General features: G+C 30.2%; 2 protein-coding genes across 2 annotated transcripts in view; both read right to left on the bottom strand.

The window, feature by feature from the left end:
* LOC108727356 (uncharacterized) overlaps positions 1–7,943 on the bottom strand; it is a 12,234-nt gene extending 4,291 nt beyond the window's left edge. The window contains exons 1-5 of the mRNA XM_018455464.1: positions 7,803–7,943; positions 7,086–7,440; positions 6,105–6,473; positions 5,582–5,918; positions 1,839–1,972 (exon numbers count right to left, since the gene is read on the bottom strand). Coding sequence (XP_018310966.1) covers positions 1,839–1,972; positions 5,582–5,918; positions 6,105–6,473; positions 7,086–7,440; positions 7,803–7,943 — 1,336 coding nt within the window. The remainder of the gene's footprint in view (positions 1–1,838; positions 1,973–5,581; positions 5,919–6,104; positions 6,474–7,085; positions 7,441–7,802) is intronic.
* A 6,691-nt stretch (positions 7,944–14,634) lies between these two features.
* LOC108727357 (odorant receptor 22c-like) lies at positions 14,635–15,765 on the bottom strand. Its single transcript, XM_018455465.1, has 2 exons — positions 15,423–15,765; positions 14,635–14,975 (listed from the first exon to the last, which is right to left on the bottom strand). The coding sequence occupies exons 1-2, from the start codon at positions 15,763–15,765 to the stop codon at positions 14,635–14,637; spliced, it is 684 nt and encodes a 227-aa protein (XP_018310967.1).
* Between the last annotated feature and the right edge of the window lie 8,769 nt (positions 15,766–24,534).

Here is a 24,534-nt window from a genome sequence, read left to right on the forward strand (position 1 = left end):
GTTATTAATTATTCCGATGCCACAATGTAGATAAGAACAGTGCTAGTTTAACTCTATTAACCTTCCGCCAACGGACGCAGGGTCTTGCGAGATCCGCGAGCTTACTTTTTTCAACTGTGAAAAAAATGAATTAATGGCTATTTGTTTCTATGTTAAATATGTGTTTTTCTTTCTCCTTCTAAAAATTTTATACATATTATAATAAAAAAAAACTGCTTTTCAAACGTTTTAAAACAATTTCATTTTTGAGTCACTTTTTTGACCCTGCATCCGCCGTTCGAGGATTAAAAATCGTATTAATAATTATCTGTTATGCATATAGGTCAAATGCGCACAAATATTTCGAAAAACATTAAATTCTAAGTCATAACAATTTACACTTATTTTAAAATAATTAAGCACAATATGACAATGTGGAGTCAAGGAATCGATTGAAAAGATCCGTGCTGTAGTCAAGCGTTAAATTATAATTATATTGACTCTTAGGAAACAATTTATGCACGTAGATATTTGCATTTATCGTCGCAAGCTACATTTAAGAAAGAAAACTACTTTTATATTGTTTTGTCTTACCTCCACAATGAATATAACAATCCAACGAAATGTGCAAAATATATCTTTCCATTGCAAAGGCCATACACCGACTATCCACATCATCATCCTTATTACTGAGAAGCCATAGTCCATGCCACTCTCCCAATTTGTCTTCATGCTTGGCAACATGCTAGTTTCGATCTCAAGAAAATTGTCGCGATGTCATACACAATATGTTGTTCAATTTATGCGAAGTATGGCTTTGAGAGGAATTACTGTAGTCGAATGTTTCACTTGTTCATCGATTGGTTTTCATGGTGATAAGATAACTAGTACTATAATTTCTGTGATCGTACATTTTTGTAACATCCAAGTTTTTCCATAATGTGCATAATTTTCTGCAATAACTTTGGATACGTTCCGTATCATGCAGGTGATGCGCATGATGTATTGTTTTATTCTACCTTAATATTCGGTAAACTACAGAAATAAAATGATACATTATGCGCATCATACATGACGAAACGCAATCTTTGTCGGTCTGATGATATTTGTGAACAACCACAATCTAAGCAATGACACTGCGCGTTGAACTTATCGCATCTGTTTCATAGTCCAGTATTCATAGTCCGTTCTTATTTTAAGATTGTTTATTGTAAGTAATGTCTTAAGTGATGTCTAAAGTAATATCTGAAGATGTTAATGCGGCCTTCATATTAGTTCATGACATCTTAAGACTGTACTTAAGATAGTCTCAAATATAAGAATTAACTATATATAACGGCATTAATGGCTTATGTCGACTTAGTCTTACTTTAAAGCTTAAAAATTTAAAAATTCCAGATGCAATGGAAATAGTTCTTTAAAAATTATTTTAAAGTCAGTCTTGAAATACTTTAAAATTCTGAGGTTATTTTAGATTAACCTTTTACACTATAAATTAACTCAACAATTTTTAAATAAACTTTTTATTACTTTTTAAGAAACCTTAACTTCGTTTAAAGTAAATTTTCTTAAGATAATAGTAGGAAATAAATACATATAATAATTTCTTTAGCAAGTGTTATATTTTAAAAATATATTACTTGTATAATTAATAAAAGACAAAAACATCTTTTTCTTGAAGGAATTCCCTTTCTCTCACGTTTGTAGCATTATCCTTAATACCGATAAATAAAGGGGAAAGCCTTCAGAATTTCTTTAAAGCTTATGAAATTTATTGCTAGTTTCCTGCAGTTAATCGGTGAACATTGGTTGATCAAAGGATCATTAATGGCAAATTCTTCATCATGTTTAAATTAAAATTGTGTACCATAGTGAGTCATAAATCGTAGAAGCTAGTCCTTGTGATTGTAATTCCAACGTCTGTCCGGCGAAGTAGTAAAGAAATAGCTGCAGTAACAAAACAACGATGAAAAGATGTTTCATGGCGTATGTACTATACATCGAAAGCGTGAGAATTAACTGAAAACCTGAAATAAGTACGATAATGAACTATATACATACGATAATTATTGATAAGTTTAAGATTTCTTGTAAATTTTGTAATAAATTTTGTATGTCTATTCTGTAATTAAACCAGAAGGTTAAGAGGAGGCATTAAGGAAACATTTATTTCATATCTTCATTTTTTATAGGACATAAAAATTATTATTAAATAATGTAGTTATATATTATATAAATAAAATGGATATTATGGAGATAAAATGTACTTTCAACGCATAATAAAATCACACTTATTAAAAGTCGAAATAAGATGATCAAAATGAATGCGTTTTATAGATAATGAGCTAAATATATGAAGCGATGATCTTCAACATAATACCAAGTCTATTGCAATTAAAAAATTCTTTGTTATTTTCTGTTTCAGAGAATTCTACTCTGAAAACTTCGAACTGTACACATACATGCATTGTGAGATTAAAAAAAATTCATCGTTTCTGCATTGCGAAATATATACAGTTGACAAGGATTTGTAATGTTTGCAGGACTTCAACGAAGCCGTAAGGGATAAATATATAATTTCCGAAAGCACAATAAGCTGCTAAAAGCATTCTCCTTTCGCTTATTTTATTGTAAATCTGCTTTTCAAAGGTCCAAGGCAAATCAAAATCGGCGAATATAAAAGGTAAAAAGAGAAACACGCAAGAAGAATATCCAAGATAAAAAATTACCGAGGAACCCCGCCTACCAATGCGTGCGTATTTTAGCATAATGTCGCGTATATGGATTTTTTACGAAAGTCTAATCATTGATGATAGATTCTATCAAAACTAAGCTGTATCTCCAATTTACATGACCTAAAAGCAGTTTCGATATATTAATTACCGATGAGCATGTCATTAAAAAAGCGTGTAATACGTGTAATCCTCATGACCACGGCAATGTTGAATAACTTTCAATGACAGGCTGATCGTTGCACTCAGATAATTAAAAAAAAAAAATAAAGATATTGAATAATATAATTTTTAGACCGTGTATGTGAGAGACACAACCGATAAATAAGAGCCCTATACAGTCGAAGCTAGATCTTAAAATGCTTTAAATAATTCAATCTTGAATCACTAAATATGATATTATATGTACTTGACATATATACCACAAGAGTGAGATTTGACTCTTTAGAGTTAGATTTCACTCCAAAGATTTTTCGTAATTATTTTTCTCACTATTCCATAGCTATCAAATGGCGTCATGTATGTTCTTGAACATCACTGAAAATGTAATTCTTTCTAACGGCAAAACTACAATTATTATAAAAGGTTTTTCTGCCAAATCCTGTATTTTGTAACCTAATATAATATTTATCAAATGTTTCAGCTTTATTTATGTAATACGACATCACCAAAATTAAGCAGAATATGACACATACATATATATAGATAAAATTTATTATTTTAAATTAAAACAAAGAACATTAAACATTATACGTAAACAAGAAAGCAAAATAAAAATTAAATATAAATTTTTTTTAGTAATAACTAAAAGTTACAACTTACTTCTATTATCGTCGACATAAACCATCGAATTCTCGAAAATATATTTTCTTCATTGAGCACCCATAGTTCAAGTATATAACCAAAAAGATATTTATAAAACGTTAAAACGTATGAAGTTTCAACATTCCACTCTACAGTTAATCCCATTTTCAAGCACTTTAAAACCTGCAGACTATAATAATTCCTTTCAATTTATTTCATTCGATAACTGTTGCAATTATGTATATTATACTCAGTTTCTCTTCAGTTTGGCTTCTCTTCAAAAGAGAATGCAATCCTTCGTCTCTCTGCAATAATGTATTGTGATGATACTCGATAACTACAACCCGCATTTGTTTTGCTGCGACAACCCCTCGTGAAACTAACTTCCCTGGATTTCTGATTTATTATTTATACCTTTTACCATTTCCTTTAATTTTCTAAGAATCCAAGCATTATAGCTTGCGTTTCCATATGTATTATTTGTATAAATAATATGGTTATACACGACACGACACATTGTCCTCAAAGATACTTCGTCTTTGAAATAATAGGTTTATCATTTAAGTGGCATTTATTGATAAATAAAAAATTTACGGCATCAACAGTGAAACAGTTTCTTGAATTATTGTTCTATCATCATTTTCTGAAGAAACAATTTATTCTTTACAGGTAGATAAATAAGGTATAAAAAATTGAAAAATGTTATATAGATAAAGTTGAGATAAAGTGGAGATAAAAAATTGTAGCACAAATATGATACTTGATGACTATAACATCTTTACAAACTAAGCAATAATGGTGAAAAATCTGCCACAATATATATTATTACTAATAATTCCAGATATTCGACTCGAAGAAATTGCCTTCTCGGATATCCGACCGGATAGCGAATATGCGATGTTGCATTCTATTCGGATATCCGATATCCGGTATCCGGTAATCTTACGATCCGGTGCATTCCTATTTTAATATACAAAAAAATTGCTGGAGCGCATTTTTGCACATCCTTCGCTAGGACTATCATCTTCATAGGCCGAATCGTTCGCTGGTTTTGTCTTCATTGGCCAAAATATACTTCAAAATAAGTACTTGAGCGCTATTTTGCGCCTATAGGAGGTTTAGCGAAAAAAATTACCAGGAATAAAATTTTCTTGTTTTTTTCCATAGGATACGAATCTGCAATAAAAAGTAAGCATTTCCATAGAAAAAAATGAATAAGGCCTGGGCCTTATTGGGCCCAAAATGGATCCTGACCCCAAAATCAAAGTAGCTCATCTAACGGCCCTCTTTTAACCCTACAATTTTCATTTGAAACATTTTTTCCAAAAATATATTGTTCTCAAAATATTTTGTGTCAAAGTTAAAATGGCCAAATATGATTCGTTACCAAATCGGGTACAGAATCTATAGGATCCCAAGATTTGACTATTTAGAATATTTATTTCAAACGTGATCTTTCGGTTGGTAGCATTAGTTTTTTTATATCGTTTTTGCAATTTGGAACGTTCCCTTGTAAGACTAATTGATACAAACAATGTATAAACAATTTCGAAACTATGTTACATTCAACAAAATCGTATGTTTTTATAAAGAAAAGTTACAATAACTGCACGAGAAGATCGCGATTTTGCTGAAGTAGTTAAAAATTTAGTACACAAGTAGTTTAGTAAATACATTAATAATTTACGGCCAATATAAACAATCCTTAACGCAGAAGACTATTTTCTGGAAGTGTTTGCACGTCTATAGCACTGAAAAGGTTAAACAATATATTTTAATGTAAATTGCATATAAATTACGAAGTTAAATCTCGTCAAATTCGATTAAATTCTTCCATTGATTAATATGCCACATAAAAGTTGAACAATTAAATTTAATCAAATAATTGGCTTTTTTTATAGTATAATATAAAAGTTAAAATGTATGTCTAAAAATACTTTTTAATCAAACATATTTGCTTATATATGAATATTACAAGTATCAGTTTTCGTAATAAAATCGCAAAAAATTTACGTATATACACACGACGCATGCACATATATAAGTGCTATACTAATTAATATTGCTTTCTTAACGCTATTCTTAATACTGAAATATATGAGGCCGCTGTCTTAAGGATATACATCATAGTTTCGCGATTAACATAGAAAAATTTTCCGCCAGTTAAGCGGAACGGAATACTCGATCTCATCATCGCGAAATGCACGTCTTTCATCAATGCTGAAGGAAGTGTGAACCAAGAAGTTGTATACAACATATAAAATATATCTTCGCTTTCCTTTTGCAAGAATTCACCACCATAGGTATATACCAACGATTGCATTACTAAATAGTTCAAGAGAAAAACACTTTTTGTTGCTTCAACATGATTTTTCTCATTTATACAAATATTTAAACGCAATCCTGAAAATAAGTATTTTATTTCAAAAGATGTACGAACATGTACAAGTTGTGAACCATGTGACGACTAAATTAAATGTGATAAAATTAAGAAATTTATTAAATATAAATTTCTTCAATTTTTATACAAATACGTATGTAGATATTATGTAAATAAAAATGCGGAATAAAGTCTTTGATATACATTACCTACTAATGCAAGCAAAACTGTCACTATCACAATTTGATATAATATAAGAAAATGAAAAGTATCTTCCAAATTTTGATACAATTCCATTAACAGGCTGTGCCTGTTAACCAAGCTAACGAATTTCTTTCTATAATTTGCCTTGCTGTTCGGCTCGTTGGTAAACGTCTTGAAATTATTTTTTAGCACTTCAAGTTGACCGGTAAGATGTATTGTAACGTTGAAGAAGAAACTATCCACGGTAAATAATAAGAAAGATAATACGCTTGATTGAACAATCTGGATAGTAATGATTATCGCATACTGTGGACCAGTAATCAACTGACTCAATGGACCAGATGGAATGAGAAGCAACCAATTTGTTGTATTAACTGCACATCACAAAAATAAAAAAAATTAAAATATTATAATATAATTTAATTTATAATTAGTCATCAAAACTAATAAAAAGATATATACTTGGAAAACTTGTGTTAAATTTAAATTTATATATATATTTAATTTTATTCAATTTAAATTTAAATTTAATGAATACATTTATTTTTATCAAACGGGCCATTCAAATTTTTGTATTAATTTAACATAAAATATGTATTATATTAATATAATGTATTAGGAAGTAACACAAATATTATGTAAACATTAACATATGAGATGAAACACTAATATAATTTATAAGAAAATTGTGGAACCATACTTCTTCAGTAAAATTAACATTTATAAAATGTTAAATTAAAATATTTTATTCATTTATCTTAGAATTTATGTTTTAAAATAAATTATTTTTATGTTGTTTAATCATTTATTCATAAATTGTATTATTATAACGCTAAGAAACATTAATTTAACGAAAATATTCAAATAACACAATAACATCATGAAAAAATTAACATTCGAACATGTTAAAAATTTTGATAAGGACGGTTTTAACACAAATACAAAAATAATTTTAACTATAAACCACATAACAAATATAATTTTACCATTCACTAAATTCATGTCTGTGAAGAATATCTGCTTGAGATTAATGAATATGATGACTGCTATATACATGCCAAGGCACACATACAACGAGTATAATAACGTAAAGGTGAGTATTTTGGCTTTAACCGCAAACTTCTTCATAATCTTCCTAGTTTCCACATTATTTTTAACAGATAACCAATCATCAATAGCAGCATTAATGTTCATACTCAGCCTCTTTTGACTGACAATAAAACACAGATTTTTTATAATTCCAGTCGAAGTAGACGCAAAGAATATTATACTTTCTATATTTGAGCTGGCATCCTTGTTGCTCCAGAGGAGCTCCGTCGTCAGACAAGGTAGTACCATAAACTAAATAACAGTTAGTATCTCAGCAAATACAATACTAATAAATATAAAAGAGATTAGTTTGATTTGTTATACAAAAATATAAAAGAATAATTTGCGATAAATGATTTTATTTTTACTGTAAGCATAAACTTGCATAACAGAAAAATAAAATTTTAAATTAAAAAATTTAAGAAATAAAATGCTAAAAAAATAAAATGTTAAATGAAAAAGAATTATATATAATAATATTAAAATTATATTTTAAAATTATCATTAAATATTTAGACAAAATTTTCTCACCAAACTACTTTGCGAATTTTTAAATTTTCCCATGATATTTTTTGAATATACGTTATACAACCATCCCTCTTGCATTAACGTACCTGTGCAATCAAACAAAAGCCCCATTGTATCTTCGTGAATACTGTCTGCTTCTGTAATGGCCACAAACCGTATACTTTTAGGAATAGTCTATGAGTAGAGAAAACGTAAGCGATGTCATCATTCCAACGTTTATTCGTCATTCTGACAAGCGGAAGAACTCGAATGATAGCTCATTCGAAACTACTTTGTTCAGTTGTTACAAACTAAATTTTGCCAAATTACCATCGATTTGCTATCGTTCAGTTCTTATTAAAAGTTATCAATAGCGCCATATTAACTTATTATTTTATCGAACTCATGTTTTATTAACTTGCGCAGAAATACTTCTTTTATAGACAAAGTGAGTGAAGGGATCGGTATCATCGACATCATGTCTTTTTACATGTCTACATTTATACTTCCATTGTCATTTCTACTATAGGAATTGCATTTAAAGTACATTAATTTGGTGAAATAATTAATTTTTAGGGCACATTTAAAGGTATTCTTGTAGAATTCATGCTTGGTAGGACAAGAGAGGATTTGACAGCACATAAAAGATCAACACAGTATTAAATAGATGGTGACAATGCTTTGGTCCATCAGTGCATATCTCATAATAAACATAATATTAATACAATTTTGCTCTGTTCCATTAATATTTATCTTTATTTACAGAAAAATACTTGTCAATTAGTTACAATTGTTTAAGAAATATTAGTTACATAGTGTTAAAGTAATTTATAAAAAAGGAAACTAAACCATCTACTTTTCTCCTAAAAGAATTTCTACTCATGTCTTTATCATTACCCTTAATACAGATAAATATGAGGCGGAAGCCTTTAGAATTTCCTTAAAAGTCATAAAATTTATTGCTACGAATTTTCCTGCAGTTAACTGCTGAGGACTGGTTGCTCGAAGAATTATCAATGGTAAATGCTTCATCATATTCACGTCAAAAGTGTACCATGGTGATTTATAAATTGCATAGGCTAATTCTTTCGATTGGAACTCCAATGTCTGTCCAGCGAAGCAATAAAGAAAAAGTTGGACCAACAGTGAAATAATAAAGACTCCATGTTTTGCAGCGGTAAGAACATCATTTATTTCAAGCGAAAGAAGTAAAAGAAATCCTGGAAAAAATAGTGTTGAATATAATAAGAACTTTAAAATAGTTACAAATTCTTTATTTATTGTTCTGAAAGTTATAAAATTATATTCATATAATTGTTTTTTATTTATTCTATGTCATGTATAACATGGAATGAATAAATATAAATTTCAAAATAACGATAAATTTGGTTACAGTTTGTTTAAGTTTAAAATAATAACTACCTTCAACGCATAAAACAACAACACTCATTAAAATTTGTGCCAAGATGACTAGAGTGAATGCTCTCTCTAAATAACTCGATAAATATATAAGGCGATAATGTCTCTTCAACAGGATGTCGAGTTTGCTACAGCAGGAAAATTCATCGCAACCCAATGCATTAAAGTTCATACGAAGAATTGCAAATTGTCCACATACGTGCATTGTGAGATCGAAAAAGAACCCGTCGTTTCCGCATTGCGAGATGCCATTAACGAGGATTTGTATGAACTGCAGAACTTCAATGGCGCAGTAAGTAAAAAAAGATGTATAGTATTTTCCAAAAGTGCAGTAGGCCGCCAGCATCAGTTTCTTTTCGTAGGTTTCATTATAAATTTGCTTTTCAGAGGTCCAGGGCAAATTGATATTGGCGAGCACGACACTAGAGACGAAGGATACGACCGAGGCACAACCTAAATAGAAAAATATCGAGGAGCCTAGCCTACCTATGCGAGCGTACTTTAACATGATATCACGGAAGTGAGAATTTTTCACGTAAGTCCAATCATGGATGACCGATTCTACCAAAATAGATTTTTGTTCCCAATATACGCGATGCAAAAGCAATTTTACTAAGCTGATTATTGACGATGAGGTTAATAGAAAAGCATCCATAGCATCTTCGTGACCATTACAATGTCGAATCATTTCTAGCGACATGATGATCGATGTACTCATCTAATTCATGAAAATAAAATGAAGATATTTATATCTCAATAAAAATTTATATCTCAATTTTTATTTTGTTTGAAACACATTAAATGAAGTGGAGATATTCATATCTCAATATAAATTTTTATTTTATTTAAAACATACAGGATTTAATATATAGGATGTTTCGCGAAGAAATTGATAAAGTTGAAGTGTGTTTTAGAAATCATTCTAAGCAAAAAAGTTCATATACACTACAGGTTAATTCAATTCAGTTATTGACACACAAATAAATAATTATATTTTAATGCAACAGACATAATATACTAAATATTTATCATTTTTATGTAAATATTATTTTCATAATCATATTAGTTGGTCGAAATGCCTATATATTGCTTGTAAACATTGCTACTTACTATACTGCTTGATGTAGGTATCATATACAAAATATCTGCATATGCCAAAATGTCTGCATATTTAGCACAGCTAAATATTGGAGGTATTTTTTAAGAATAATATGATTCTACTTGAAAACAATTTACTAAATAACGAAAATATGTCCAGAAATTTGTAATAATAATAAATGATTACTATATGCAATAGCACTACATAAACACTAATTTACAAAGCCAAATAAATACTTAGGTTGTACACTATGTAAAGCGAAAATTAGCGCTCTGAGTGAAGCGAGGCTGTTGTCAGAAATTTCCATTACTGACAAAAGTAAAATTCTTGATAATTCAGTCAAATGGAACTATAGTATATATATCAAAGACATAGAACATGGACTGTATCCGTATTTAAATAGTAGGTATATCGTATGTGGGATCAACAAAAATGAGAAAGAGAAAGCGTGAACACGGCCAAAATCTCTCTCCCTTCTTAAGATATTGAGATTGGTTAAATACAAAAGGATAGAGACTAATCGTTTCCACATCCTAGCTCTTTCATTTTTGTCGACCAATTTTACACACGGCATAGTCCATGCTCTATATTTTTGGTGTAAGTAAACCTTTTTGTTTAAAATAATCTCTAGTATAGATTTAGAAACACATTTGTCGTTTTCCTCACAAAACACCCTTGAATATAAAATATAATAGTTTAATAAAAAAAAAGTGTAACAAAATATATGTATATTCATGATACATCAAAGCATGTTTATGGATCTGTATACAAATTGAATCTAATTTAATACTCTTCTATTATTTTTACCAAAATAAAATTAATAAATACAAGTACTCAGCGAATATATAAGCTTACAAATTATAATAAATATATGATAAAAATGTAATAAAACATAACTTACTTCCACCAGCGTCGATAAGAACCATCGAATTCTCGAGAATACATTTCTTTCATTTAATACCCAGAGTCCAATTATGCCAAGAAGATTTTTATAAAATTTCAAAATGTTTGTAGTGTCAGTATTCCAATCCGTATTTGATCTCATTCTCGAACACTCTAAAACGCTTGCATAAGTTCTTTATTCCTCCGGCTATTATACACTGAATCTTCCAAATATCTCTTCGATTTGTTATTTCCCGAAAGCGAATGTATTTCTTCATCTACGTTCCTCGGCAATAACCGCATCGTTCAATATTTGATTTGTTACAGCTATAAGTACATGTGATACTTAAAGCAACCCCTCTGTGCAGTCGACCAAGTGGATTTTTTTTAAATTTATTATTTATACTTTCGGCTTTCGTGACTTTCTTGGAGAAAGCAAGTATAGCCTTCGTTTATATTCGTGTTTGTACAAATAATATAGTTACGAAAACTACACAACACAATTGTCTCCGATGAATCCTACTAATATTCTCAATGTTATACTTACAGACGTTTAAATATTTTATTCTATGATAAATAAAAAATATATAAACAGCAATATCTATATAAATAGCATGAAACTATCGATCTCTCTGAAAGACAAATTCATACGTTGTTTCTAAATAGCTTTAATATATAAGAAAGAAGAAGAAAAGAAAAACTCTATGCAGGAAAATCGTAGTGAAGTACAGTAAGAATTTGTGACATTGATATTATTTCATCATTTTTTCATAATAACCGTTATATATTAAATAATATTGAAACGGTTTATACATATTCTCGCTGATCGTCAATGTGGTAATAGAGGTACAATTGCACCGTCAAAATTAAGACAACGTGTTTTATTGCGAGATGTTACTGTTTAATTTCAACGATATTATTAATTACATATTTAAAAATAAATTTTAAGTTATACATATTACAATAAACATAAAATAATATTTCAATATTTTAGTACACAATATTCGATAGAATTATATTATTATATCAATAATGTTATTATATAGAGTATCCGACATGCTTGTAGATACCTTGAATTTGTTTTTAAATACTTCGAGTTGACTTGTGAGATGTATTGTGACGTTGAAGAGGAAGCTGTCCACAATACATAATAAGAAAGCTAATATTACAGTAGAGATATAACAGTACAGATATAATTTAATTTACAATTATATTAAAAATATAAGTAAACAAAGATAATAGCGCAATAAATACAATTAGATTTTATCATCCACTAAATTCACGTCCATGAAGAACATTTGCTTCACATTTATGAACGCGATGATTGCTACGTATGTAAGTGTTAAGAATTATCTACAAATAACGAGTTTAACAACATATATGAGTATTTTGGATTCAATCGCATACTTTTTCATAATCTTTTTAGTTTCTTCATTATCTTCAGCAGACAACAAATCATCAATAGCATCATTAATGTTCGTATCCAGTTTTTTTACTGACAGTAATATATATGCTTCTTATGATTACGATCACGGTAGACACAAAATATACTATACATTTTACATTTTGAGCTGGCGTCCTGGTTGCTCTGGAGGAGATCCATCATCACCCAATATCATAAAATAAATAACAATTAATATCTCAACAAACATTAATCAATATAGAAAAATATGCAATAAATAATTTTTCATTTTCCTTTATTATAAGCATAAACTTGCCAAACAGAAAATGAAATGTTAAAAGAAGGAATTGAATTTCTTGAAATCATTACTGAATATTTAAAAAAAAATGCCCACAAAATTACTATAATATACAAATTTTAAGACTTCGCCTATCATGTTCTTTGAATACAATACATTACACTATCATCCCTCTTGCATTAAAATATTTATGTAATCATGCAAAAGTCTCATGTATATCTTCGTAAGTATTGCCTTCGTCTGCAATAACTACAAACCTAACCGTATACTCTTACGGTTAGGTGTAGTATATGAGTAGAAAAACGTATGCGATGTCATCTAAAGCTCTAGAAATACCAAAGTAGCGCATAGGTCCTCCAATTTGGACCATTTGTATATTACAATTATACAATTTATACCAATAATACTAAGCGCTTATTAGACTACAGACGACTAAATCAAAATGGCGGTCGAAATAGCCAATAGGAAAGTTGTCGGCATTTCGGCTCAGATAAAAGGAATGCGCTACTTTGATATATCTAGAGCTTCAATGTCATCGTTCCACCCAGTGTTGCCAGGTGTTTAAAAGTTATCTGTATACATTGCTATTTTCTTAATATTTCAGCAATTTGAATTTTTTCTCTGTGATGGTAATCGTACATTTTTGTAATATCCATGTTTTCCATAATGTGCATAATTTTCTACAATATCTTTGAATGCATTCCGTGTTATGATGTATTTTAATTCACCTTAATATTCAGTGAACTACAAAAATAAAATGATATATTATGCCGATTATATATACATGACACTCTTTGTTAGTCCGCCAATATTTGTGAACGATCATGATCTAAATAATAGCGTGTTGATCTGTTTCATAGTCCGGTATTCATAGTTCGTTCTAATTTTAAGACCGTCTAAAGTAATGTTTAAAAACTGTTGCATGTAAAAGTCGTAGTTGTAATCGTAAGACTGTAAAAAGCGATAAATTGATTAACTACTGCGTCGGGACCAAGCATTGTCGCGTCCTCTGCGCAGAAGCAACACGAGTGAAACATCATAACCTCGAAGCCATGATCACGAACGCAAATCCCGTCGAGAGATTATGATTAACGCCTTATCCTTATGATCAATCAATCGGAAGACAGTCACGTGACTTATCGCTTGCCTCGTAGCCAATCAATTTATTGCTTTTTATGACGTCTTACGGTTACGACTAATATTTTTACGTGCAATGGCTTTAAAAGATCGCTAATGCGATCTTCTGATTGGTTCATGACATCCTAAGACTGTACTGACGACAGTCTCAAATATAAGAATCGATCATACATACCGACCTAGATCTCGACTTAGAGCGGAATCCATAAACGTTGCTTAAAATTCGAGATGGTCTTGAACCAATCAAGCTAGTGCATGAACCAATCAGAGAGTATCTATATTGCTTGAGATTAAGAACGGACTATGGATTCTGGCCTTAGTCTTACTTTAAAGCTTATAAAAACTTAAAAATTTCAAATGCAATGAAAATAGCTTTTTTTAAATTATTTTAAAGTCAGTCTTGAAATAATTTAAAGTTCTAAGGTTATTTTAGATTAACCTTTTATACCTTAAATTACCTCAAAAATTTTCAAGTAAACTTTTAATTATTTTTAAAAACCTTAACTTCATTATATATATAAAGTAAATTTTTCTAAGAGAGGAAGTAGTATGATCTGTATATATGTATATACATATAATATATATATATACGTATAATAATTTGTTTATCAGTATTACATTTTAATAACATATTACTTGTATAATTAAATTAAGGCTACACGATGAAAAACAAAAATATCTCTTTCTTGAAGGAATTCCCTCTCACGTTTCTAGCATTACCCTTAATACAGATAAATATGAAGCAGAAGCCTTCAAAATTTCCTTAAAGCTTAAAAAATTTATTGCTAAGAACTTTCCTGCAGTTAATTGATGAGACTTGGTTGATCGAAGGATCATTAATGGTAAATTCTTCATGACGTTTAAATCAAAATTGTACCATGGTAAGTCATAAATCGCAGAAGCTAATTCTTGTGATTGGAATTCCAACGTTTGTCCAGCGAAGCAGTAGAGAAATAGTTGCAGCAATAAAACAACCAAGAAAAGGAGATGTTTCATGGCAGCGTATGTACTGTGCATCGAAAGCGTAAGGATAAACTGAAAACCTGAAATACATATGATAATGAACTTACAGTATGCGCCAAAAAAATGCGACTCTCTTTTAATCGAAATCATATCGAATAAATATTTGGTAGAGGGATAAAATATTTGTGTTATAATTAAATTTTCCCCCGTCCACTCACTTTATTTAACTAAACCGACAACTGAAGTATTAGTTATGAGAGTCGCATTTTTTCTTGGCGCATACTGTATATATACCTACGATAATTATTAGTAAATTTAGATTATAAATCTTGTAATAAATTTTATATATCTATTCTGTAATTAAACCAGAATTAAGTAAAGGCGTTAAAAAATCGTATGTTTTATATTTTCATTTTTTACATGACATAAAAATTGTTACTAAATGATGTAGATATATTACATTACTCTGTTTCAAAAATTTTATCATAACGTTAATTGGATTACGATTTATTTGAGATAAAATGTACCTTCAACGCATAATAAAATCACACTCATTAAAAGTTGAAATAAGATGACCAAATTGAATGCTTCTTGCAAATGATAAGCTAAATATATTAGGCGATGATGTCTCTTTAACATAATACTAAGTTTATTGCGATCAAAAAATTCTTTGCTATTTTTTATTTCAGAGAAGTCCACCCTGAAAACTTCGAACTGTCCACATACATGCATTGTGAGATCAAAGAAAAAGCCATCATGTCCGCAATGCGAAATACAGTTGACAATGATTTGTAACATCTGCAGGACTTCAACGAAGCCGATAGATGTATAATTTCCGAAGACGCAATAAGCTGGTAAAAGCATTCTCATTTCGCTTGTTTTATTGTAAATCTGTTCTTTAAAGGTCCAAGGCAGATCAAAATTGGTGAATATAAAAGATGAGAAGAAAAACATGCCAGAAGAATATCCAAGATAAAAAAATACCGAGGAACCCCGTTTACCAATGCGTGCGTATTTTAGCATAATGTCGTTCGTATAAGGATTTTTCACAAAAGTCCAATCATTGATGACAGATTCCACCAAAACTAAATTGTGTCTCCAATTTACACGATACAAAAACAGTTTCAATATACTTGTTATCGATGAGGATGCTGATAAAAAAGCGTCTAATGCGTCCTCATGACCACGGCAATGTCGGATAACTTCTAATGACATGCTGATCGTTGCACTCAGCTAATTTAAAAAAATAAAGATATTGAGTTTTTGTGAAAGATACTCCATTTTTTATTAAATTATACACGGTCTGACAGAAAAACCTAACGCTTTTATAATGGTTGTAGTTTCGTCAACGGGGAGGATCACGTGGCTCTCATACAGCACACATGACGCCATTTTAGTAGGTATGGAGTAGTAAGAAAAATAGCTACGAAAACCTGGTGGTTCTTAAATTAATACCATGCAGGCAAGTTTTGCATATATACAACTGTGTCGTAAATATACTGTTTTGTAAATATACAGCATAATGTATCTCATTTATAAACATACTCAACATGCTTATTTAATAGCAACTGGAACTCAAAAGCTGCTATCTGATGTATCGTCTGGAAACTTACCTTAATATCACGAGACACGGTGCGACGCGTAATGTGTAACTTCCAGACTAGCCTACAAGAATGTGCGAAAAAATGTAAAATATTTCAATGACATATTATTTTCAACATTAATTGAACAGTTAATTAAGTGACACATATTATGTTACACATTACAAAGCTTGTTAATATATAAAATTAACCTACATAATATCAATTTAAACACCGCAGGTTTTCGTAGATATCTTTTCCAGTAGAGTTTGATAGCTACTAAAATGGCATCATGTATGTTGTTGAACATCACTGAGAATGCAATCCTTACATTATGCCAACAGAAAAATTACAGGTTTCTCTGCCAAATCCTGTATTTTGTATTTTATTTAAGGTAACCTTAATTAATATTTATCAAACATTTCAACTTACTTTATTTTATGTAATAAGACATTATCAAAATTGAACAAATGTGACATACAATATATATAGATAAAATTTATTATCTCAAATTAGACAAAACATAATACGAAAATAAGAAAGCAAAATAAAAATTAGACATAGGCCGGGTACTCATAGTCGGATCTTATTATCAAGATCATCTTAAGTACAGATTTAAGATGTTATGAACCAATCAGAGAACTATATTAGTATCTTAAGATATTACTTAAGACAGTCTTAAAATAAGAAATGACTTTATGAATACCAACTATTACTTTCTTTAATAACAACTGGCAGTTACAACTTACTTCTATTATCATCGACATAAACCATCGAATTCTCGAAAATATTTTTTTTTTATCGAGCACCCAGAGTCCAAGTATACCAAAAACATATTTATAAAGCGTTAAAACGTATGAAATTTCCGCATTCCACTCTACAATCAATCCCATTTTTAGCACTTTAAAACCTGCAGACTATGATAATACCTTTCAATTTATTTCATTTGATAACTCTGTTGCAATTATATTATACTGAATTTCTCTTCAGTTTGGCTTCTCCTCAAAAGATAATGTATTATAGTCCTTCGTTTCTCCGCAATAACTGCATTGTGATGATATTCGATAACTATAACCTGCATTTATTTTACTGCGACAACCCCTCGAGAAACTGACTTCCTCGGATTTCTTTCTAATTTATTATTTACATCTTTTACCGTTTCTTTTAACTTTCTAAAAATCCAAGTATAGCTTGTGTTTCCATTTCCATATGTATTGTTTGCATAAATAATATGGTTATACACGACATTGTCCTGTAAAATACCTACTTCGTCTCTGAAATAATAGGTTTATATCCGTTTAAGTTATATTTATTTGATAAAAAATTTACGGCACCAACACTGAAACCGTTTCTTGAATTATTGTCCTATCAGCTTTCCTTGAAAAAACGATTTATTTTTTCCAGGTAGAAAAATATAAATAAGGTATAAAATCAAGCGACGCAGTAGCGTCGCGACGGCAAGTGCATAAAAATATGAAACGGACCGCTTGACTGCTTGATGCGTGAACGTCATTGCTTATAATATGTATATGTTCGTGCCGCTGCCAAAGTCGCAACATTACGACTAGCTTTTTTCGGAGTTTTGACATCGGCAAACTTTCGATTAAAATTATTCAGAAACTAAAACGACAATCAAAAATCTAACAATCCTTTTATTATATAATGCCATTGCGATTTTTCGATTGCGACCAGTCCAAATAAAATTGGTGCAGTCGGTATCGAAATCGGGTCCCGAAAAGAGACTACTCCAGATGTTCGGATTCTTTTCAGTCATACGTATAACGCATCATATAAACTATAATATAAAGCGTTTTGTCCATCAAGCTGCTTTCACAATGCTGCTTTCATTCAAATAATATTATGAAAATTAACAATGTAAGTGAATATTAATGCATATACATGTGTAATAATTATCGATGTACACAAGACAGACAAACAGAGACAGCGCGCGCGCGCGTGTGTGTGAGTGTGTGTGTTGTGCGAGAGAGAGCGAGAGAGAGCGAGAGAGAGCGAGAGAGAGCGAGAGAGAGAGAGAGAGAGAGAGAGAGAGAGAGAGAGAGAATATGGTGGGGTATTTGACTGATTTAGGCGGCCAAAATTATTTTTGTATTAATAGTTTAAATGAATTTAAATGTGCCATTTTACTAATCCATTGTATTTTAAGCTGTAGGAAATATTTTTTTATGAAAAATCATAGTTTCTACAATTTTTAACTATTAATTATTCTCTTTAATTAAAACATAAGTTTAAACTTAAAATGTATATAATAATATCAGCTCGAATCATTATTACATTTTCAAAAATTAACAAAAAACAATGAAACCTCTAAAAAAATCTTTTTTAAAAAAGGAAAAATATACATCAAGTGCATAAAAAAGATGTCGCATATTAAATTTTTTTTTAATGCAACCCAGGCACGCCAATCATTTTCTTTACTATAATCCAATAGACAATTTTAATCACTATCTTAAGATAGACTAAAAGTGATTAAAATTGTCCATTGGATTATAGTGAAGAAAATACTTGGCGTGCCCGGGTTGCATTAAAAAAAATGTAATATTCGATACCCTTTTATGCACTTGGCGTATATTTTTCCTTTTTTTAAAAGATTTTTCTTTTAGCGTTTTATACTGTGTTGATCTTCCATGTGCTGTTAAATTTTTTTTTGTCCTATTACGCATGAACTTTACAAGAAAAGCTCTAAATATATCCAATGGAGTCATCTGCTAAAAAATTAACAACAGTTCCTTTAACTCAGTTGAAGACGAGATACACCTCTTTATGGCAATAATCTTCTACGATGATAGTGAAATCTTTCAGCAAGACAATGTTTCCTATTACATTGCATGGGATGTTGTTCAATAATTATTTAGGAGAAACAAGAGGAATACTACAAAATTTTGTTCTAGTCACCAAATTCATCTTATCTCAGTTACATTGAGCGTTAGGATGTATAGAACAAACCAATTTACTCCATATAACTCCCGCATAACTAAATAGTTTAAAGAACTGCTGTTAATGTCTTGATAGCAGATCCCAATAAATACATTTAGAGATCTTGTAAAGTCCAAGTCTGATATAAGAGCGCTGGCAGTATATGTAATTTGGATTTTTTCTCTGTATATTCCTCAGAAAAAGTCCCCAAAAATTCTCCTAAATTTTTTGTACTTCTAAAAAATCTGTGGAAAGAAAGAACCTCCAAATTTAAGCGAAAGTCCCTGACCTGGTTACAGTGATTCCACCGTTTATCCATTATTCTAGCGAGCGGAACAACTCGAATAATACATCGAAACTACTTCGTTCAGTTGTTACAAACAAAACTTTGCCAAATTATTATAAATATACGATCGTTTGATTCTTATCAGATATTATTGTAAGTTATCAATAGTATATTACCTTATTAATTCACCGAACTAACGTTTTATAAACTTGCGCAAAAATATTTCTCTCATCAGCAAAGCGAAAAGCGATCAAGACATATCATGTCTTTACATTCGTATTTCCATAGTCATTTCTATCACACAAACAACATTTAGTGAAGTACATTTGGTGAAATTATTAATTTTATTTCTCTGATAATGATTTTGTACCTATTCCTTTTGTCACGACAAACACAACTTAATAAAATTTATATAGAATAATATGGAACTATAATATAGAATAATATGGATACTTTATAAATCTTTCTAAATTTTTTTTTACATTATTATGCTTCAACATTTTATATATCTTCGTAACAGTTTCTTTTACATTGAGTCAAAACATTATGATCACTTACGTAATATTGTGTTGATCTTCCATGTGCTGTCAAAACCGTTCTTATTATAAGCTTGCTACAAGACCTTTAAATGTATTTATTGACATCTGTTGCCAAGATGTTAACAGCAATTATTTTAACTGTAATTTATGAAAGAGGAGATATGTAGAATTTGTCTGTTCAACATGTTCCGCAAATGCTCAATGGGTTCGAGAGTGAATTTGGTGACCAGAACAAAATTACTCTAAATGTGCCTTATATGTTTCTCAAACTATTATCGAAAAACCCGCACAGTGTAGCAAAGCATTTTGCTAACAGATTCGACTGCTATAAAAGACTGTTACCATAAAGGAGAATACTTCGTCATCAATAATTAGTTAAAGGAAATGTTGTTAATGTTTTGGCAGCAGATTCCAATAGATACATTCAGAGCTATTCCTGTAGAATTCGTACCTGATAAAATAACAAAGCATTTGGCAACTAGCATATGGAAGATCAATGGTATTAGATAATAGGTACTTACAAAATCACAATATTTTGGCTCATCAGTGCATATATCGCATAAACATAATATTAATATAATTTGTTCTGTTCCGTCAAATTACATATTTTTATTCGCTATCATTTACAGAAAAATGCTTATTAATTGGTTACAATTGTTTAAGAAACATTAGTTATATTTAAAGTAATTTATAGTAATTATATAGAATAAGGGATCCCGCCCCGATGACCTTGACATATGTTGTCAAGGTCATGATTCTTAGTAATCTCTGACAGATTTTAGTCGTCACTCGTTATCCATTAAAAAGTTATTAACAAAATAAGTTCAAGAAATAACATTTCTTCCACTATATTTAAAACAAAAATTCTATATCTATTAAAAATAAAAATTTGCTTTGAAAATATTATTTTTTTTGTATAATTATTTGTTTTTAAAGTAGAGAATTTCTTTTTGAAGCAAAAAATTTGTGATTTTGTAACGATTTCAAGCGAAATGAAATCCACCTCACATTCGCCTATAGAAGCACACACGACATTCTTTACATAAAGCGAGGTCAACCCCATTTCCCCATCTGCCTAGGGGCGTACAATTTTCCACGCGAGATCCACTCCACCTTCCCTCCTACTTGGGGACTCGCGAATTTCCACGTAAAGCGAGACCCACCCCTCCTTAGAGGCGCATGACCTTCTGTGTAACGTAGACCTCGCTTCGCATAGAAAGTCGCAAGCTCCTAGACAAAGGGAGAATATTAGTTAATATTGTATATATACATATAGTAGAAATGTGACATTATTTCCTAAACTTTTTTGTTAATAACTTTTTAATAAATAACGAGTGACGGCCAAAATTGTCGGAGGTCACTCAAGGTCATGACCTTGAAAACATATGTCAAGGTTAAAATCGTCGGGGGGTCTCCTATTCTATATAATTGTCTAATTTGTAAAAGAAAAAATTAGATCATCTATTTCTCTCCTAACAAAATTTCTACTCATGTTTTAATCATTACTCTTAATACAGATAAATACGAAGCGGAAGCCTTCAGAATTTCCTTAAAAGTCATAAAATTTATTGGTACGAATTTTCCTGCAGTTAATTGCTGAGGATTGGTTGCTCGGAGAATTATCAATGGTAAATTTTTCATCATGTTCACGTCAAACGAATACCACGGTGATTCATAAATTGCATAAGCTAATTCTTTTGATTGGAACTCCAACGTCTGTCCAGCGAAGCAATAGAGAAAAAGTTGTATCAACAGTGCGATAATATAGACGCCATGTTTCATAGCAGTAAAAGCATCATTTATTTCAAGTGAAAGAAGCAAAAGAAAACCTAAAAGAAATATAATGATGAATATAATTAATAATAACTTTAAAATAATAACAAATTTTTGTAAAATAATTACAAATTTATTGTTATAACTTGTATATATAGTAACATGGAATGAATAAGTATAAATTCCGGAGCATAAAGATAAATTTGATTATATTGTTTAAATTTAAAATAATAACAACCTTCTACGCATAAAACAAGAACGCTCATTAAAACTTGTGCCAGAATGACCAGAGTGAATGCTTTCTCCATATAATACGATAAACGTACGAGGCGATAATGTCTTTTCAACAAGACATCAAGTTCGTTACAATAAGAAAATTTATCGCAACCCAATGCGTTGAAGTTCATACGAAGAATTGCGAATTGTCCACACATGTGCATCGTGAGATCGAAGAAGAATCCGTCGTTTCCGCACTGCGAGATGCAGTTAACAAGGATCTGTATGAACTGCAAAGCTTCAACGGCACAGTACGCGAAAGAAGATGTATAGTAATTTCCAAAGGTGCAATAGGCCGCTAACATCAGTTTTCTTTCATACGTTTCATTAAAAATCTGCTTTACAGAGACCCAGGGCAAATTGATGTTACTGAGCATGACACTGAAGGCGAAGGCTCCCGCGGCACAAGCTATGTAGAAGTATATCGATGAGCCCAGCCTACCTATTCGCGCGTACTTCAACATGATATCACGGAAATGAGAATTTTTCACGTAAGTCCAATCATGGATGACCGATTCCACCAAAACGAATTTTTGTCTCCAATATACGCGATGCAAAAGCAATTTTACCAAACTGGTTATTGACGATGAGCTTGATAGAAAAGCATCCATGGCATCCTCGTTACCATTACAACTCCGAATCACTTCTAATGACATAATGATCCATGTACTCGTCTGGTTCATGAAAATGACATAAAAATATTGCGTTTTATTATAAATACCTTTAATTTTATTTGAAATACATATGTATATGATTTAATATGCAGGATGTTCCATGAGGAAGTAGACAAACTTCTAAAATGTGTTCTAGAGATTATTTTAAGCAATAAAGTTTATATACGTTCATATATAATAATAATGAGTGGCTATGTGCAATAATTTTATTACCTCAATGCCAATCTTTAATAACAAATAAATATTTGAAGTATTACGCCGCGTATCTATATAGCGAGGACTGGTGTTTTGAGAAAAGTCCGTTATCAGAAATTTATATTACTGACAGTAAAAATTTTCGCATCGCGATAATTGAGCTGAATAAATTTATGATTTACGTATATGAGCCTTTTTGCTTAGAATAACCCCCTAAAATACATTTTTTAAACACATTTGTCGATTTCCTCGCAGAAATTTTCCCTGTATATGAAAGTTTCTGTGTATATGAAATATAATAAGTGTAACAAAGAATATAATAAATATAACAAAATATATTTAAAACAAAGAAAAACACGTTTACACTACATACAAATAGAACAAAATTTAACAGGTTTCTATTATTTTTAACGAAATAAAATTAATAATTGCAAGTATACACATACCTAATAAGATTACAAATTATATTGAATGTTTGATAAAGCATAACTTACTTCCACCACCGTCGATATGAACCATCGAATTCTCGAGAATACATTTTTCTCGTTTAATACCCAGAGTCCAATTATGCCAAGAAAATTTTTATGAAATTTAAAAATATTTGTAGTATCAGTATTCGAATCCGTGTTTGATCCCATTCTCAAGCACTGTAAAATCTCACTCTTGCGTAAGTTTTTTATTACGATTACTGTACAATAAATCTTCCAAATATCTCTTCAAATTGTTATTCCTCAAAAGCGGTTGTATTTCTTCGTATACGTTCCTCCGCAATGACCGCATCGTTCAATATTCGATTTGTTAGAGGTACCTACAAACACTTAAAACAACCCCTTTATGGTTCAATCGTCCAACTGGATTTTTTTTTATTTATTATTCATACCTTTAACTTTCATAACTTTCTTGGAAAATACAAGTATAGCCTTCGTTCTTATTCATATTTGTACAAATAATGTAAAATAATAAGCGGCACAACTCCTCAAGATGAGTCCTACTAATCTGGAATGTTAGACGCTTAAATATTTTATATTATGATAAATAAAAGATACATAAAAAGTCCTCTCTAAGATATCTCATGAACTGTTGCTCTCATTGATATGATGGAAAAATTCATACGTTAATTTTAGATTGATTCAATATAAGAAAGAAAGAAAAGAAAATTTTACGTAGGAAAATCGTAATAGGGTATTGTAAGAATTGTGACAATATTATTTTATCATTTTCTTATGATATGTTCATTATACATATGTTAAAATATCTAAGATAGAAATTTCTTTTTCGTCGTATATATACTACTGCTAATAATTAATAAGTACATTTGTAGAACATTGTATTTCTTCGGAGAAGAAAATTATTCTAAAAATTATTCTGAATAAGAAACAAGT

The sequence above is a fragment of the Mycetomoellerius zeteki genome, unplaced genomic scaffold, assembly GCF_001594055.1.
Source record: "Mycetomoellerius zeteki isolate Tzet28-1 unplaced genomic scaffold, Tzet1.0 scaffold481, whole genome shotgun sequence".
Lineage (NCBI taxonomy): Eukaryota > Metazoa > Arthropoda > Insecta > Hymenoptera > Formicidae > Mycetomoellerius > Mycetomoellerius zeteki.

Bases quoted from the DNA above. Each gene is read 5' to 3' on its own strand.
- LOC108727357 (XM_018455465.1), bottom strand. From the start codon at position 15,765: ATGAGAATGCTTTTACCAGCTTATTGCGTCTTCGGAAATTATACATCT. The intron at 14,976-15,422 runs GTACATTTTATC...TATGTATTTCAG, and splicing joins GATTTTATTATGCGTTGAAG to GTTTTCAGTTTATCCTTACG.